The sequence below is a fragment of the Bufo bufo genome, chromosome 2, assembly GCF_905171765.1.
Source record: "Bufo bufo chromosome 2, aBufBuf1.1, whole genome shotgun sequence".
Classification (NCBI taxonomy): Eukaryota; Metazoa; Chordata; class Amphibia; order Anura; family Bufonidae; genus Bufo; species Bufo bufo.
Window position 1 is genome coordinate 195,718,525 of NC_053390.1, and position 19,570 is coordinate 195,738,094.

Genomic DNA, 19,570 nt, shown 5'->3' on the forward strand with positions numbered 1-19,570 from the left:
TGGATGCGCTCTGCGATGGCCATGAATCCTCATTCTCAGCCTGGTGAGCAGGGCCAGTAGCTCGTCATAATGCTGAGGCCTGTGCTCTCCCCTGGCCTTACAAGTGCACAGCCTCGTTCTCCCTTGTGCTGCTCCCTCGCCGGGCAGGCCCCCTAGCCAACCCTGACAGGGGAGAGCCTGCAGAACCCAGTCCTGCCTCCATGCTGCCTGCTGCTGAGGACGGGGGACTGCCCCCCCCTGCCCTGATCTGTGTCCTGCCGCAAGACTGGATTCCTCCCACGCCTGGAGGACCTGGAACTGGGCTGTCACCCTTTCTCCCGTTGTGAAGAGTCCCCGGAGGGGACCTTGGGGCTCTCCTCAGGACTAAGGCGCGCCGGCGGCCATACCCGCTGCGGCCGTCTTTCACGTGGCTGCGGGTTTGCTGCACCCGCCGCCACCCCCTGTAGTAAGCCTGCCACCTACTCCTGGAGCTATTCAGGTCCCCGGGCCTCCGCTGCCACCCGCTACTGCTGGATGATGTCCTCCACTGCCTGCATTATGGTAAGCTCAGTGAGATGGTGGGAGCTTGCTACCCACGTATTCAAATTCTAAAATGGCGCCCGATCCCTCCTAAACTCCCCCTTATAAAGATAAAACCCCACCCCCTTAAGTGCACACCCCCTCCTGCACTAAATGAACCCCTTGAGTGCCAGTCCCTCATCCAAAACCTGTCATGCCATCCTCCCCTAAGCTGACGCCCCAGTCCGGCCGCTTTCTTGATGTGTGGTAGTATGCAGGTGTAATGTTTAGTGGACTTTACACTCTTTTTGCATTTAACTTTTTTAAATTAACTTAGGAATAGGTTTCCTTTTATAGTGCAACAGAGCCTCATTGAGGCTTGAGGCTATCACAGAAAGCCTCACCAGAGTCTGTCCATGTCTAGACACAAATCTGTTGCCTTCTAGTGTATCTGGGGCTCACCAAGGGGCCACCCTCTGTTGACACAGAAAATCAACAATAGAGCTCGCCTGCAACAGTTACAGAACACAAATCCTGGCTGTGGCTAGCACTACCTCTCCATTAATGGACTCCCACTCAACAATATTAATAAGGCAGTCCCGTTAAATGAACAGTTCACAACAGTAGAATAACTCCAGTAACTTTGCATTTGGAACTCTTCCAGTCCTGTACTTATAAATTACCTTAAACTGATGCTTGAGTTGTAGCCCACAACATGGGAACACTCACAGTCTATAGAAACAACACTCACTGTCTGTATAAGTCCTTAACACTGGTAGTGTTACCATACCGTCTGCACTATAATAGAAGCAGGAGGCTGTCACTGCTTTCCCTCCATTCAAACTGTCTTTATTTCTGTCTGAACTCCCAATGCTCTGTTAAGAATGGACATTCACAATAATACATGTCAATACTTCTCTGTAATGTCCTCAATTATCCTGTGACTGCTTCTGAGTGACTGTGAGATAGTTAGGAAGGAGATTTTCCTCGACTTTCTGTTTTGTGCAGTGGATGGCAGCTAGTCTCCAACCACCATGTCTGAGAGAACTGCAAACCAGATATTTAGCTAGCACAAAACTGCTACAAAAGAAGAATCTTCTTCTCTGTATCTGTATTGTTACTATGCTTTCATCTTATTTTGAAAGGTCAAACACGAAGAAGACATCAGATGAAACATATTTTAAGACCTGCAAATACGATCCAGTCTCCAGTCCATACTGTCCCATCTTTAAAATCAGTGACATGATTACAAAAGCTGGGCACAGTTTTAAAGAGCTGTCATTTCTGGTATGTGCCCAAAGTATACCGTACATATTTACCACGTTAAATATATATTCTGTATACCAGTGGTGGAATGAGAATAGTCTAGAGCTGAAGAAATAAGGCCATAAGCCTCTTATCATCCATGGGACAATGCTTTGGTATTTCAAATTATCTGTTCATTAACTGTAGTATATCTGTTTGCCCCTTTCAAGTTGTATTACTAGTCTTCACTCAACTCTTACCAGCAGAGCCATTGTGTTCTTTTCCTGTTTTCTATGCCCCACTCTCTGAAAAGCTCTGAATCAAGCGTAGTCACAGTCAGCAACATATGTCCCATAAGCTTTACATAAAATGTCCCACTGGTCATAATCAACTGGCCATGAAGTGTATAGTATAATATAGATTACATATTAGCTAAAAAAAAGTACTCTCATAATGGGCCTAATATGAAATACACATTTATAGGCTAAAGGCCATAAAAAATCATAAAGGCCAAAGGCTGCTAAGGTGGAAAGTGATTCGTAAAATATGCAAGAATTTAAATAAATGGGTAATATTCATCCTGTTAAACCAGAAAGTCATATACACAGTGTTGACTTGTTGAGTACCATTTTAAAACTCTTTCTGCTAGTTATCTAATGGGAAGTGTGTTTGTTAGATATGTCATTTCAGCCTAAAATGAGAAAATAGGTTTTGACTGTTATGAACATTGGCTTATAACTTGTCTGTATTTTTTTTTTTGAGAGCCTTTGTTTTGTATTTGTTTGGTTATTCGTTTCCATACCATGACTGAGTGCCAGGTACAGTATGCACATTTCTACTGCTGTTCTATTTTTTTTTTTTTAATTCGTATCATTTTAGCTAGCTGGAAATTTACATTTCTTTCAACAGGTTATATAGAAGAAGCATACCCAATAAAGCAAATAATTATGAGTGATATTGCTGAAAATATATTTCAGGGTGGAGTTGTAGGAATTGACATTATGTGGAACTGTGATTTGGATCAGTCGGGAAGCTCCTGTAAGCCACAATACTCATTCAGACTGCAAGACAGGAAAAACAACTTCCGGTCAGTTTTTCTATATACTTAAGTACATGGTTATATCTAGAACAAATGTGCATCAGGGCTGTCCAACTTTTTTGGGCCAGGGGGTTACATTTTTTAAAGACTTACTAGGATGGAGAGTGGTAAATGAGTGCACATGCTGTGACATGCTGCCTGAAAAGTTATGACCACTACAATTTTAAAGATGTCCTTCCAGCAAGCTAAACATCTCAGGAATCCTACAGGAGGCGCAGCTCAGTTGCCACTCCCTCTGATTTTCATAAGCACTGAAGAAGATTATTTGGCTTGCAGGTAGATGATGAGATGGGGGTGGGGATAGAAGGGGGGTATTGTAAGGCATAAAAATATTATAAAGGACCGTTTTAATGTATAATTACTTTGCAGAACAGCAACTTATTACTGGGATCGAGAGAGCCGTGAATACAGAGATCTCTTAAAACTCTATGGGATCCGCTTTGAGATATCTGTGACTGGAGAGGTTTGTGTTTGCGTCTCAAAGGGGTTGTCCCATGAAGAATATTGTTCAGCAAGTGGCACTGTACTAACATTATTTTGAGATTTGGGGATATAGGATTAAAAAAATAAATAAGGGTGAATATAAAAAAATGTTTAGAATAACGGTGGCGTAAAAAAGTCGCAAATTATGGTGCACACCATATATGCACAATCATTTGCGACTTTATAAGCTTCTCAGCACTTTTCTGAAGTGTAGAGAAAAGGGTGTGGCTTAGCAGGAGGGGCTTCGCACAACCCGCTGGATTTACTATAACTTCGCTGAAGTCTGTGCCAGTCAGGAGCACTGCAGGGTAGAGATCCACCTAATTTATTAAGAAGCATCTGCCTAATAAATTAGGTGCATCTCACGCCAGTTCAGGGAGATCAGAACTGGCGTATGGATACGCCAGTCTTGATTAATGTCACTCAATGTGTCATCAGAAAGTAACCTATTGTTTAAATCACGTTTTTTATGTTTAACATATTTTTTAAGAATTTTTGATGTTATTTTTAATTTTCCATGTTAATATTTATATTTCAGCAAAAATATTAAATCCTGCATTTTCTGCACTGGCCACTAAGCCTAATAAAAGGCGCCACTGCTTGGTCTGTACAGATCACTTTACTGTAGTTACCTGCTTATCTATCATTCTAATTCTGCCTGTAATGATATCACCTCTGTGTATAGATAAGACAGGATCCAACATTCACAATAGATGATTGTCAAAACGTATCTATTCTTTTCTTGTATAATGACCTCTGCACAGGTCACAGAAGTCATTGAGGTACCCTCCTGTCCATTGTGTCTATGGCTCAATTTTCTTTATGCTTTCTAAATGCTGTTAATAACGGCTCAGGCAAGATGGCCGCCCCCATAATCATGTTCAGTAAATAGAATAAAAAATCTATTATCATAAAATAAAAACAGCTTAGAAAAAAGGATATGTCTCGTTATCTGTTTTAACTGGCAGAAAAATAAAATGGTGATGCATTTCCTTTAACTTTTAACAATATTGTTTGTGAGACAACTCCTTTTATAAAATAATGCCACGTTTTGATCTTGTTTTGCCAGTATAATTATATTTTGACTTTCATATTCAGGCAAGAAGGTTTGGTCTAGTCCCAACAGCCATAAGTCTTGGAACTGGGTGTGCCTTCCTGGGTGCGGTGAGTAATTATTATTGGCATGATATCAAGCAGGCATGCTTTTCAAATTTATTGGAAATTATCTTTGCAATATGTATCCATACAACATTGATCTGTTATGTGATCAAGTGCAAATCAGGCCTTAGGCTACTTTCACACTAGTGTTAGGTTTGTCCTGTTGGCTGTTCTGGCAGGGGAACAGCCTGCCGGATCCGTACTAACGCTTGCACACATGTGCTGCCGGATGTCCGGCCCCATTCACTGTAATGGGGACGGGCCATTACAGGTGGCAGGACAAAAGGTGGCAGGACAAAAACCACAGCATGCTGCGGTAATTGTCTGGCCGCCTCTCGGCATGTTTGCCGTGCTGCGGACGGACCTCCAGCCCGTCTCTATTACAGTGAATGGGACTGGACTTCTGGCAGCACACATGTGCAAGCGTTAGTACGGATTCGGCAGGCTGTTCCCCTGCCATAACAGCCAACCGGAAAAACCTAACACTAGTGTGAAAGTAGCCTTAGGCCTCATGCACATGGCCGTTGTGCTGCAGTTCCATGCATTGGGGACCGCAATTTGCGGTCCCCAAGACACAGGCAACGTCCGTGTGGTGGCCTGGACGGATCCAGATCCATTCAACTTGAATGGGTCCGTGATCCGTTCACACCGCAAAAAAAAGAACATGTTATTTTTTTGCGGTGTGGAGGCACGGACAGAAACACCACGGAAGCACTCCGTAGTGCTTCCGTGGGGTTCCGTGCCTCCGTTCCGCACCGCAGCTCCGGATTGCGGACCCATGGGGTTCCGTGCGGACTCCGTTCCGCACCGCAGCTCCGGATTGCGGACTCCGTATTGCGGACCCATTCAATACGGCCACGGCTGGGCAACGGCCGTGTGCATGAAGCCTTACTCAAATGTAAGCTTTGTGTAAGAGCTATACTATTAAACTATAGTTTTAATTAAAAATCAGGAACACAAAGGGGGGAATTTATCATGAGAGTAATATTTGAAGTCAATCTTTTTCAGTCCGCATTGGTGTGCTTTGCACCAAATTTATCAAACATTGTATGTTGTTTCTTAAAATTGGTGCGTCTTTAAACACTTTTGTTTAGAAAATCTGCTCTAGTTTTTTTTTTACACCACCGCACTACTGGAGTGAGTTTGCACATTTTTTGCGACTTAAAAAAAAAATCACAGTGATAAATGTGGATTGAAACAAATTAAAATACCGTTTTGCGGACAAGAATAGGCATGTCTACAATGGGCTCCCGTTTTCTGCGGATCCGCAAAAAAAACGTCACGGTCGTGTGCATGTAGCCTAAGGGTGCATTCACATCACCGTTTAGGTTTCCATTCTTCTGATCCGTCAGAAGAAGAGAGAGAGAAAAAAAAAATCTGGATCCTGTAAAAAAACGGATCGTGTTGCATCAGTTGTCATCCGTTTTGAGCCATTTCCGTCTGAGATTAGTTTTTTTAGATGGAAACAAAAGTACTGCATGCAGTTTTTTCCTGTGTAAAAAGCGGATCTCAGACGGAAATGGCTAAAACAGATGACAACTGATGCAACAGGATCCGTTTTTTTACTGGATCCTGATTTTTTTTTTCTCTCTCTCTTCTTCTGACGGATCAGAAGAACGGAAAGCTAAACGGTGATGTGAATGCACCCTAAGTGATGTAAAAATGCAAAAAGTCACAACATTTTTGCACAAGTGACCCCTATTTTGCCGCTTTTAAAAGCCAGAATTCTGGAGTTCAGAACCTGATAAATTCTTCTCAAAGTCTTTTAACATCTGAAAATGCAATGGACTTTTTGAGCCAAAGTCAGTAGTGGATTCCATAGGAAGGGGATATATAAAGGAATCACATACTTCTCCTTCCTGCTGGATCCACTCCTGGCTTTGGCTAAAAAAATTGCATCAAAAACTGCTGCGCAATTTAAAAAATATATATATTGTGTGTGTAATCACCCTTATGATTCCTTCATATACAGTATGGTTTTCTGAAGTTTTTTTAAGGCATTTTTGAAGCTTTTAGGCCTCTTGCACTCTTGTTTGTGGTCCGTATGCGGAACCATTTACTTCAATGGGTCAGCAAAAACAACGGAAGGTACTCTATATGCTTTCCGTTTCCATATTTCCGTATTTCCGTTCCGTTCAAAGATACAACATGTCCTAATATTGCCCGCAAATCACGTTCCGTGGCTCCATTCAAGTCAATGGTTCCACAAAAAATAAGGAAATGCATACAGAATGAATCTATATGTCTTCCGTAGTTGTTCAGTTTTTGCGGAACCATTTATTGAAAATTGAGAATTTTATGCCCAGCCCAATTTTTTTATGTACTTACTGTTTAAACATTATTGTATGCTTCCGTTTCCGTGTGCGATCTGCAGAAAATGGATCACAAACGGAAACCAAACAGAAAAATAGACTGGCAAAACGGAACGGAAGCGGAAACACTACTGAAACAAAAAAAGGGAAACAGACCGCAAAATACAGAAAAAGCCATACGGTCGTGTGCAAGAGGCCTTAGTCTGTATAGTGTTTTAACACCTGGTGTTTTACATGCCTAGCATTTAAAGGGAACCTGTCATCACCTTTATGCTGCCCTTACTAACGGCAGAATAAAGTAGAGACAGGTGAGTTGGTTTCAGCGATCTTTCATTTATAAGTTAAAAGTAAGTGGTTGCCGAGAACCAACATCACAATCATTGCAGACTGGGCCTGGAAAAGAGTCACGGCCACCTGAGAAGAGTCCTGGTTATTCGTGAATTCCTGCTCTCCTGCCCACCTGCTGATGACTGACAGGCTTCTACCTAGTTTTCTCCCTTTCTCTCTAGGAGAGAACTGCCAACCATCAGCAGATGGGTGAGAGAGCAGGAGTTAATAATAAACATGACTCTTATCAGGTAGATTTGACTCTTTTCAAGGTATTCTGAATCGGCTGCAAAGGCTATGAATGTGGTTTTCAGTAGCACATGGAGCTCATTGCCCTGAAGAGATTATTCATCCCAAATCACCTTTCCAGATAGCTTACTCAGTCACAACTCACATGAAAGAAGATCTGGCGATGTTTATTCGTCGTATGATCCGTAGAATGCAAGTTACAACAGGTAAAAGAACGATTCTTCCATGCAGGTATAGAGAATAGACACAGGTCAGATGAGTTACAGCATTAAAATGACTGATGCAGCAAAGAGGGGGAGGAGACAGAGCAGCATGCAAACTAAGGAATGCCACAAGAGACAAACTAGATAGGCATTAAAGAGACAGTACATAATAAAAATAATATCATGTAACATGACACTCCCCGCCTGAAATCTTTAGATTTCAAAGTCTATTACATATATAAAGATAAGTCCAACTTGAACCTGTAGGGGAAGAAACGTTAAAGGTAAAACTGGTGTGTAAACCATAGATACGAGATACCCGCAAACACAAGAAGGTATGCAGTAAATTAACAGTGAAACATGACGTCCAAAAAACAGATGGCTTGAGTCCTGCGGTCTATCGTTTGTAATCGTGGGACTTCAACAGTAGCACAGTCAATAGTGATAGTGATATTCTCCCCGCCATAACAGGTATAGCCGGTACTCCTGCCTAAGTCACTCACTTGGGAGAAGAAGCACCAATTTCGTGATTGGTCGTGAGAAAGTCCGAGCAGAACCTCCTTTAGTTATCTTAATTTCAACCTTTCGAACCTTTCCGTCATCGCTGGGCATTACGCTTGTTACAAGACCCATAGGCCACTCATTGCGACAGACTTCTCTATCTTTCAGAAGAACAAGGTCTCCTACTTTGAGGTTAGGCTTGGGTGTTTGCCATTTGGAACGGCTTTGAAGGGTATGCAGGTACTCCTTTCTCCAGCGGTGCCAAAACACATTGGCTAGGTGTTGCACCCGTTTCCATTGACGCCTATAGATATCCTTCGGGTCAATCTCGGCAGAAGATATCACGGTAGTTCCAACCTTCTGAGTAAGGAGTGTGGCTGGGGTAAGGATCATTGGAGCATCAGGATCGGAAGATACTGGTACTAGAGGCCTTGCATTAATGATGGCGGATACTTCTGAGAGAAAGGTACTCAAAGTCTCGTGAGTAAATAGGGAAGACTTGTGGTCCTGCAACATGGAATCGAGAATTCTTCGAGCGATTCCAATCATTCGCTCCCAGGATCCTCCCATATGCGAAGAATGTGGTGAATTAAACAGCCAAGTACATCCATTGTTTGCTAAGAAATTGTCTAGTTGAAGTTCTTTACAGGCTCCAACAAAGTTGGTACCACAGTCGGATCTTAGCTGTTTGACAGGTCCTCGGATGGAGAAGAATCTTCGTAAAGCGTTGATGAAACAAGACGAATCCATTGACTCGATCACCTCGATATGTACAGCTCGTACGCTGAGACAGGTAAACAACACGGCCCACCTCTTGCTATTGGCTGCTCCACCGCGAGTCCTACGAGTTACCACAGTCCACGGACCAAATACATCAACTCCAACGTAGGTGAAGGGTGGATCTGTACTTAGGCGATCAAATGGCAAGCTTGCCATTTGTTGTAGTTGGTGTCTACCTCTTAACTTGCGACACTTGACACATTTAAAAAGCAGGGAAGAAACACATCTCTTCATTCCAACAATCCACAAGCCAGCTGACCTGATAGCGCCTTCTGTAAATTGTCGGCCTTGGTGCTGTATTAGTTCGTGATGGTGCCGTATTAGAAGAGTGGCAATGTGGTGCTGACCTGGTATGATGACGGGGTTTTGTTCCTTGCTGCACAGGTCAGATTTCTCTATTCGACCTCCAACTCGTAGCAACTGATTGTCATCGACTACAGGGTTCAGATTAAATAGTGAACTACCCTTTGATAGAGGTATTCCACCTTTGAATCTGTGCAACTCTTCCATGTACACTTCTTGTTGTACACAGCGAATGATAACCCTTTCCGCCTGCTCAATTTCCGTTGCAGTAGGAAGGTTGGTACAGATATGCCAGCCATGACATTCTGAAGTTGAGCTCCTTTTAAAACAATGGGCAATGTGTATCAAATAAGCAACGGTCCTAACAGCTGATGACCAGGTTGAGAAACGTTCAAAACGATGCGACTTTAGTTTTTGTTCTGAACTCGCAGAGGTACACAGTGTGGTGTACATAGACCTGATTTCTTTATCATCGTCAGGATGTACCAGTTCATAGGTAGTGTCCGTGGGAATTGAGTAGGAGTTTTCAGAAAGAAATCTTGGAGGCGACAGCCACAAGCAGTCGAGGAGAGCTACTGGAGATATAGCTCTTGTCCCACAATCGGCAGGATTAAGGTCAGTGGGAATATGGTGCCATTGCTTTGGCAAGGAGAACCTTCTGATACGTTCTACTCTATTGCTGACGTACACGTAAAACTGTTTAGTTTGGTTGTAAATGTAACCAAGCACTATCTTGCTGTCTGTGTAAAATGTGAAGGAATCAATGTTAATGTCCATCTCACTCTTTATGACTTCAGCTATTTCCACTGCTAGCACAGCTGCACAAAGTTCAAGTCTGGGTATGGTATGTGCGGGTTTTGGTGTTAGCTTTGTCTTGCCTAGAACAAAGTTGCAGTGTATGACTCCATTAACTCCTGAGGTCTTCAAATAGGCCACTGCAGCTATAGCTTCAACTGATGCATCAGAGAAAATATGGATTTCCCTCTGGACAGCGGCTGAGATGGAGACTGGGGCATAGCAACGTGGAATTTGAAGCTGTTCTAATGTCTTCAGAGAACCTCTCCATTTCTCCCATCTTTGTTGTTTCTCAATAGGTAACGGAGTGTCCCAATCTATGTTATCAGTAGTAAGCTGTCTTAATAACATCTTACCTTGGATGGTGACTGGGGCTATAAATCCCAGTGGGTCGTAGATGCTGTTCACTACGGACAAGATTCCTCTCTTGGTGAAGGGTTTGTCACAGGTTGACACCTGGAAGGTGAATGTGTCTACTTTGATGTTCCACAGCAGACCTAGACTTCTCTGCATAGGGGGTGTGTCTGACCCAAGGTCAAGGTCTTTCACACTGGCAGCATAGTCCTCAGGGTGAAATGCATTCATTAGCTCTTGGCTGTTAGATATAATTTTGTGAAGTCTCAAGTTTGCTACAGCTAGCATCTCTTTTGTTCTGGTAAGAAGATTAATTGCTTCTTTAGCAGTAGGAAAGGATTTGAGCCCGTCATCTACGTAAAAGTTCCTTTCAACAAATTGACGAGCATCGGATCCATACTCAGCTTCTCCAAGCTGAGCTGTCTTTTTTAGTCCATAGATTGCTACAGCTGGGGAAGGGCTGTTCCCAAAGACATGTACCCTCATTCGGTAATCAATTACCTCTTTGTTGATGTCGTTGTCCTTGTGCCATAGAAACCTGAGGTAATTCCTGTTATCTTCCTTGACGATGAAGCAGTGGAACATTTGTTGAATGTCGGCCATCACCGCTACAGGTTCTTGACGAAAGCGAATTAGGACTCCAATGAGGTTGTTGTTCAAGTTGGGCCCTGTGAGGAGCATGTCGTTAAGTGAGAAGCCTTCATGTTGGGCACTGGAGTCAAAGACAACTCTGATTTGGTCTGGCTTTCGTGGGTGATACACACCGAAGGAAGGGAGGTACCAGCATTCTTCTCCTTCTTTCAATGGGGGTGCGGGTTCGGCATGACCTCTGTCAAAGATATTCTGTATGAAGTCCACAAAATGTCGTTCCATCTCTGGCTTCCTGCTTAAGGTACGCTTTAAGGAGGAGAATCTTTTGACTGCTTGATGTAGATTGTTTGGTAGCTTCTCTCTCGGGAGGCGAAAGGGTAGGGGTGCTACCCAGCTATTGGAATCTTCCTGAAAGAACTCATTGTCCATTACTTTAAGGAATTCTTTGTCTTCTGCCGAAGGAGCCAACTTGTCGTCTTCACTGCTTACATTGAAAACTGTAGAACCAAAGCTGTCATCGTAGGTGCGGGAAAGGTTTGTGTTGCGATGTTGCAACTTGCAGCTAGTTACCTTCTCCTTCACCCAGTAGTGATGTGGGCATGGCTCAAAGTGAGTATTACGACCATTTGGCAATACATTTGTCTTGAATGAAGAAATGTTAGTAGGCCTTTTCATTTTGCCTATACAGACGTTGCCTATGATGACCCAGCCTAAGTCCAGGTACTGGGCGAATGGGGCCTCTGGAGGTCCGCTGACCTGCCTGTGTACCTTGTGGATCCTTAGAATATCTCTTCCCAGCAGAAGAAGGATTTTAGCATCTTTGTCAAGTGGTGGGATTTCACTGGCTATTGACCTTAGATGAGGGTGGTAGAAGGCAACTTCTGGTGTAGGTATTTCTTCTTTGTTGGCTGGTATCTGGTTACACTCTACAAGTGTAGGTAAGGGTAATTGTAGGTTATTTTCTAGGGAGGACACAATAAATCCATGAGCCCTTCTTCCAAAAACCTCTGTAGTTCCACTACAAGTGCCTAAGGTGTAAGGGTGAACCTCTCCTTTTGTGCAAAATAGATCGAACAGTTCGGATCGTGCAAGCGATCGATTGCTCTGATCGTCTAAGATAGCATACACCCTTAAAGTCTTTTCTGGCTGATCCTTGTGATGAATATTCACTAGGCATATTTTAGCGCAAGATTTGTCACAGTGGTCTTCCCCACAGACTTCAGTGCACGAAGAAAATACCATGGTGGAATTAGGTACGTGATCTGTACTCTTCCCGCTGTGGTTCTGCCCAGGAGGAAGGTCTGCATGTTGTGAAGGATTGGACTCAAGGGGATGGAGTGCTTGCACATGGTCCTCGGAACCGCACTCTATGCACTTGATAGGAGTTTTACATTCCTTGGCAAAGTGATCGGTGGAAGCACAGCATCTATAACATACCCCAAAAGTCTTTAGGAGTTCCTTTCGTTCTTGTAGGGGCTTCTTTCTGAAACCGATACATTTTTTGAGGGGATGAGGCTTCTTGTGGATGGGACATAATCGGTTTGGGTTTTCGATCTTGCCGCTCTTGTTTGGGGCAGGAGTGGGAATAATGTCTGTCTTCCTAACGGACACGGGACCTCTGCGGTTCCTGTAGCTAGTATGTAGGTTGTCACCTTTAGGTGAGGGAGTATTGAACTCGCTGAATGCAAAACTAGGATCGTTCTTGGTGTCAGCAATGTTCCTGACGAAATTGCAGAAGTAGGAGAACGGGGGAAAGGAAACCTTGTTTTCCCGTTTGTATGATGACCCAACTTGGATCCACTTTTCTTGTAGGCCATGCGGAAGCTTGCAAACGATAGGGTTAACTCCTCGAGCAGTGTCCAGGTAACTGAGGCCAGGTAGCTTAGGGTCAGTTTTGGCAAGCTGGACTTCGAGAAGAAGGTCGCTGAGTCTCTGGAACTCTATATTGTCCTTACCAGATATCCTTGGGAAATTTTCCAATCGTTTGAGCAATGCATTCTCTATGGCTTCAGGACTACCGTAAGTCTGTTCTAGACGCTCCCATGCTGCGGTGAGACCTGCAGTTGGATTGTCGATGTAAACTGACCTGAGGCTCTTGACACGTTCTGTTGACTGTGGGCCAAGCAACCCGATCAGCAGATCCAGCTCACGATCGGCAGTAAAACCGATACCGTCTAATGTAGTTTTGAAAGCGGCTTTCCAGCTTCTATAATTTTCAGGATGGTCGTCGAAGTTTACTAGGCCTGACTTGGCGAGCTCATGTCGAAGTAAGTACTTTACTACCTCTGTTGTATCGGTTGCCTCTGACTTTACATAGGAGGTTGCTGGTTGATTGTTGTGGATTGCATTGTTTATGGTATCGTTGCAAAGAGACGTGGGAAGATATGGTGCAGCAAGGGCATTCAGCTGAATTGTTGGGTGAAGGTCTGGAACAGTACTGTTAGCAGGAGGCTGGCGACTTGCTTGCGGATTAGTGTGCCGTTTTGTGACATATGCGGGATCAGCATGACAGTCGGGAGCTGCACTGGGGTGGGTTTGCATGTAGGAAGTGGCTGGAACGGCTTTTACCTGATGATGTGGTGAAGTCCTTGCGTTGCCGTGAAACGTGGAGGTAATTGAGTGTTCACTGCTGTGGTTTAGAACATAGTTCTTAGTGCGTTCAGAAGGATCTTCTACATCTGCCTTGACGCTGACCCTTTCGCTAGCATTTTCATCTGCACCGATAGCTTGTTCCAAAACCTTTAGTTTTGCTGCAGCTGCCTCGTAGTTGCTCTGTTCCTTTAAAGCTTCAATTGCTGCCCTTTGACGTGCCGTTTGAGCTTCTATTGCTGCCTTTTGATGCGCTGCCTCGGCTTCCATTACTGCAACCTCGGCCTCCATGTCTGCTCTCTTTTTTGCATATGCGGCCCGTACCTTGATAGCCTCTGCTTCGGCGCGGGCATTCATTAGCTGTTCACTAAGCGTTGAGTGCCTTGAACTTCGGGATCTAGAGGAACCTTTAGAACGTCTGGTGGATACAGATTTGTGAGATACAGTGTCCTGTGGCAGCATTAATTTTGCTTCTGCCTTTGCTTTAGTTCGCTGGATAAAGTTTTCTCTTTCCTCATTAAGAAGCTGGGCATTGTTAAGTTGCTCTAAGGACTCCTCAGTGTTGATGCTTTGCAGAATAGTTTTATATTTGTTGCTTGTAGTCTGGTACAGTTCGTATGAAGCAGAGAGATGCTTTATGGCGCCCTCTAGTTGCAGTACCTCATGGCTGGGACATGAAATCACATCAATGTGGGTGAGGATTTTATCCCAAATCTGCTTCAAACTGGTTGCTAGTTCAGTTCTCATGGATTCATAGTTCTCTTTAACCTTCCAAGTGGGTTTCACAGAGCGTTTGGTCGATGCAGTGAACTCTGGGTCCTCATCCTGACTTTCTCTGTGTGAAGCATGCTGTGGTGTTTCATCACACACTGAGCCCTTTCCACTCATGATGGCCTGCAGTACACAGGCTTGACTGTAGCAGTGAAGAGTGTCTGTATACTGTGAGGAGCTGTAACAAGCTGTGCTGGGGTTGTATGCAGAATTCTCATGCCATACACACAGTTACACTTCACTATGATCTGTCCTGTGACGCAGTTATCTCTGTGCAGGCTGCTGGATACGTTCTTTTACTATTCTGAATCGGCTGCAAAGGCTATGAATGTGGTTTTCAGTAGCACATGGAGCTCATTGCCCTGAAGAGATTATTCATCCCAAATCACCTTTCCAGATAGCTTACTCAGTCACAACTCACATGAAAGAAGATCTGGCGATGTTTATTCGTCGTATGATCCGTAGAATGCAAGTTACAACAGGTAAAAGAACGATTCTTCCATGCAGGTATAGAGAATAGACACAGGTCAGATGAGTTACAGCATTAAAATGACTGATGCAGCAAAGAGGGGGAGGAGACAGAGCAGCATGCAAACTAAGGAATGCCACAAGAGACAAACTAGATAGGCATTAAAGAGACAGTACATAATAAAAATAATATCATGTAACATGACACAAGGCCTGGGCTTCAATGATTATGATGCTGGTTCTCGGCAACCACTTACTTTTAGCTCATGAGTGACACACCGCTGACATTAGCATTTCTGTCACTAATTTATGCTGCCCTCAGTGAGGTCAGCATAAAGTTGATGACAGGTTCTCTTTAAAGGAAAGTACTTACTCCTAGTGATGTCACTTTCTCTGAAGAATTATATGGGGAAAAAAGAATGGTAAAAAATGCCATGCAGAAACTCTATTAAAAGATGACAAACACATAATGCGTTATTTTGAAAAAAAAAGAAACAACAATGTAGGTCTATGAGAGAAAAGTGCCAGATTCAGAGCATGCAGCGATTTGAAAAAAATACCATTGATTTCAAAACGCACATCAAGGGTGAAAAAATGCCACTTTAAAAAAAGACCTGTTTATCCTGCATTTAATTTTCCCCATAATCTAAGGCTACTTTCACACTTGCGTTGTTGTTTTCCGGTATTGAGATGCGGTTTTGTCCCTATGCATTCTGAATGGAAAGAGATCTGTTCAGGATGCATCAGGATGTCTTTTGTTCCGGCAGCATTGCGTTTTGGACTGGTCTGGCACTGAAAACAATGTAAGTCAATGGTGACGGATGCGTTTTTTTAGGAACCGTATCCATCACCCATTGACTTTCAATGTATGTAGTGACGGATCAATTTTTTTCCGTTTTGATTGCAAACGGATCTATTTCATTGTGGTATTGAGATCCTCTGCCTGATCTCAATACCAGAATTACAAATGCAAGTGTAAAAGTAGCCTTAGGCTAGGTCTACACGATGACATGTGTCGCGCGACAATAAGTAGCGCAACACATAGGGCACAACTACACTGCAACATGTGTCAATGTTGCGCGACAATTTTTATAATGGTAGTCTATGGTGCCGCACTGCGACATGCGACAGCGACAGTCGCAGAAAAATCCATCTTGAATGGTTTTTTTGCGACTGTCGTGTCGCAGTCGCAGCATGTCGCAGTGCGACACCATAGACTACCATTATAAAAATTGTCGCGACAAATGTCGTCGTGTAGACCTAGCCTAAGTTACAACCATTTAGACCTAGCGTTTTGCCTAAAAATGCTGGAAAAAAACACCAGCAAAATAAAAAAGCACCAAAAACCTATAAATGCCAAAAAAAATAAAAAATCTATGTATGACACCAACCGCAGACTGCCATTTCTTTATATTTTATTTAGTTTTGACACACTTTGTGTAAGCAATGTATTTTTTTTTATCATCGCTTTCATTTCATTGATATTGTATTATTTCTTTTTTTTGTGGTAGATTACACTTCTATGTGACCTGATTCTCTTATATTTGAACAGCAAGGCTGACTTCTATTGGTATTGCAAGTATGAAGAGGTAGGTAAAAAGTCATACTATGCTGCTTGATTAATGTCACTGATAATCTAATGTGTATGGTGCATTCCAAGTGTTTAGGGTCAGATATCATATACAAGAATCAAGCATGAATTTCAACATGCCCGCAATCCTTAGATAAGCTGCAGGTTACCTCCAATTGCTGCAAAAATGGACATCTGTATTTTGAACTGGTAGCAAGTTACAATAATAAAAATAAATAATAATAATTCTTGTGGTATGATCCCACATAATGGTGTGCAAGTCATGAACAATCAGTCTGAAAACTGGGATACCTTGCATCTTTGGTCACATTATGGCTGTCTGGCCATCACATCATTAATGGATATTTGAATTCGATATTTATAAGATCTTCTGTTAAAGGGGTATTCCGGTTAGATTGTTAACCACAGGATTAACTATTAGATCAGTGGGAGGTCCTACTGCTGGGACCCCCATCAAATCACAAGAACTGCCGCCTCTGCTGCCCCCATGAAATAAACGGAGCATCCAGTCGAGCATGCGTGCGGCCTCTCTCCGGAACTTCGGAACCATAGAAATTAATGGAGCGTCCACACACATGCGTGACCAGCCACTCTATTCATTTCAGGGGGGCTGAAGGGGGTACGGAGCCCCTGTTCTCGTGATAGTCAGGGTCACAGCGGTAGAACCCCCACCGATCTAATAGTTATCCTCTATCCAGTGGATAGAGGATAACTTAATCTAATTGGAATAAACTGTCCCATCTTAAAAATAGACTGGCCCCCATAGGGTGTATGTGTACATATTTTAGGACATTATGTTTGAGTTCTGTTGTATTAAACTTTCAATGCACATAACAAAAGACTGGCTAATCCTTGGTTGATCAGTCATTCGGACATTTGATTTATAGAAGTGATCAAATGATTTTTATAGGAGGGATTTCAAGTTTGTTGGTGCCAGCAGTGGAGAGGGCAAAATGCCTCAACATAGAGTACTCAGGAATTTATTCATGATTGGCATCTTGGTGGTTAAGGGATTGGCGTGAGTTAATTACACCTATCATTTCATTTTAATAAATGTTTATAGAGATCCATGCTCTGTTTTCTCACACAGTGTTCCAAATCCCCTGCTCTCCTTCACACAGACATAGAGTTGCAAAATAAAATTCTGTTACCTGCTGCCACCATCGGAGGGAGCTCACTGCACTGGGTTTATACAGCTCTCATTGGCTACGGTAAACCAATATGTGGTCATCTCACCCTAGTGGCAGAAGAAACAATTTAGTGTAGAATTGGTGGTCTCATCTCGCCCTAGTAACTGAAAGTGCCCCACAGCCCACTGACATGGACGGAACACTATTGGCCCATGAAGAACACTGATGGAGGCTTTGTCAGTGCTTCTCTAAGAACAATCCTTTATCAGACTTCATTGTCCCTGATTCTATTCATGGACTGCATGGGTCAGATGTCTAGGCTAGGTGGATAATATTATTATTACTAATAACAATAATCGTATCATGGCAATAACCTAATATGATACTGTAAAAGATACTGCTCAGTCCTGTGGTGGTCACACTTGATTGAAACAAACTTGTTTTATTCTGAAAATTGTATTCATTTTGTGTTTTATATTGTATCTTCATTTAGGCTAAACCACCAAAGAGACAAGAAGCTGCAGAACCATATCCATTAGAAAATATAAACGTAGACTGAAGATGACCAGGAACATTTTCTGAGGCTTTCTTTATTAGTATAAATGCACAAGATAATCTTCCATTGTGCTGGGATAAAGTATTTCTTTTTTAAAACCATGTTGCCTAAAGTCCCCTTTACATGTGCTGGACAATCGGGGCAATTATCGGGAAGGAGCATTCCTAGGAACGTCCGTCTTACAAATGCATTGCAAGCTCGGATCCATCTCTCTGGATATCATCCGGAGAAACGGATCCGTTATATATTTTTTTCCACATTTTTACCGGTCTGCGCATGCGCATACAGGAAGGATGGATTCGGCATTGCAGTATTTTTAATGCCGGATCCGGCACTAATACATTTCAATGTAAATTAATGCCTGATCCGGCATTCCGGCAACTGAATTTCCTCTGTCCAAAACGCCGTTCAGTGACTGAACTGAAGACATCCTGATGCATTCTGAACGGATTTCTCTCCATTCAGAATGCATGGGGATTAAAAAACTGATCAGTTCTTTTGCGGTATTGAGCCCCTATGACGGGGCTAGTGTGAAAGTACCCTTAGCTGTTCAATGTCCCATTGTTGATACAGACACCGTAATCATAGTTTCTGGGCAGCAGATAATCTGTGTAAACAGGGATCTTCTGCCTAGAAACAATGAATCTGTATGGGGTGAAGTGATTCCCCCATACAGGAGAGGTGATCACTACATGTAAATACGACTTTCACCTCCTCTAATGAATAGGCAATTATCAGGAGCTAATGGTTCGTTCCCCATAATTGCCTGCTTGTTTTCTCCATGTAAGTATAAAAGTTAACTAGTATGAAAGCACACGCTACTGTACAGTGTTAATATGATTTTCACATTTTCTGTGTCAGTCTGTAGAGATAAAATAAATATGGAGCATTTTTTCTTAGAACTCTGTGTTGTGCCATTCCTCTGCTTTCCTCCTGGAAATGTACTATGACACTACCCAGTGGCTGCTGACTGTATTGAGTGCCTTTTGATGGAGATGCCACGTTGTCACGGTTCCCCCGGGCACGGCTGCCTCTTTGCGGCAGCAGCATCCAGGGAATCAAAGCTGCTGGGCAGCCTTTTCTGATGTCGGAGCCCGGGGCCAATAATGTGGTGCATCGGGGCTCCAGAATGGCGGCATGCCTTGCTGGAAGCTCCACTCAGCGTGCAGACACGTCGTCGTGAGCTGCTCTCTTCTCTGCATAAAAGGCTGGCACCTGCACCATGCGCAGGTTCTGGTAAATGTCTTGTCCTCTGGCTCCCCCTGCTGTTCTCTTGCTCTATTGATGACTCCTTTGGCTTTGGATTTCTGGATTTGATATTGTGACTACGTTACACCCCCACACGTATTGCAGTATAGGGACTGTCGCACAGTTGTGGAGTCACTGCCTAGGGCAGTGGTGGAGAACCGTTTCCAGGGTGCGGGTGCCCATAGAGAGGGCTCTAAGTGCTGCCTCTGGCACCCATGCCATAGGTTTCCCACCACTGGCCTAGGGTGACCGTGCAAGTAGGTAGGGATAGTGGGGACGTGACAAACACTTTTGCGCTAGGGACAGTGTTGCAGAAAGC

General features: G+C 43.4%; 1 protein-coding gene across 4 annotated transcripts in view; it reads left to right on the forward strand.

The window, feature by feature from the left end:
* P2RX6 (purinergic receptor P2X 6) overlaps positions 1-18,200 on the forward strand; it is a 98,621-nt gene extending 80,421 nt beyond the window's left edge. For 3 of the 4 annotated variants that reach the window (XM_040416001.1, XM_040416002.1, XM_040416000.1), the window contains 6 exons: positions 1,644-1,785; positions 2,721-2,830; positions 3,212-3,305; positions 4,424-4,489; positions 16,238-16,315; positions 17,941-18,200. In XM_040416001.1, the coding sequence (XP_040271935.1) occupies positions 1,644-1,785; positions 2,721-2,830; positions 3,212-3,305; positions 4,424-4,489; positions 16,238-16,315; positions 17,941-18,006 (556 nt within the window). In that variant the 3' untranslated portion in view covers positions 18,007-18,200. Of the gene's footprint in view, positions 1-1,643; positions 1,786-2,720; positions 2,831-3,211; positions 3,306-4,423; positions 4,490-16,237; positions 16,316-17,227; positions 17,336-17,940 lie in introns of all 4 variants that reach the window. The other variant, XR_005776137.1, reaches the window with a different exon arrangement.
* Positions 18,201-19,570: the final 1,370 nt, after the last annotated feature.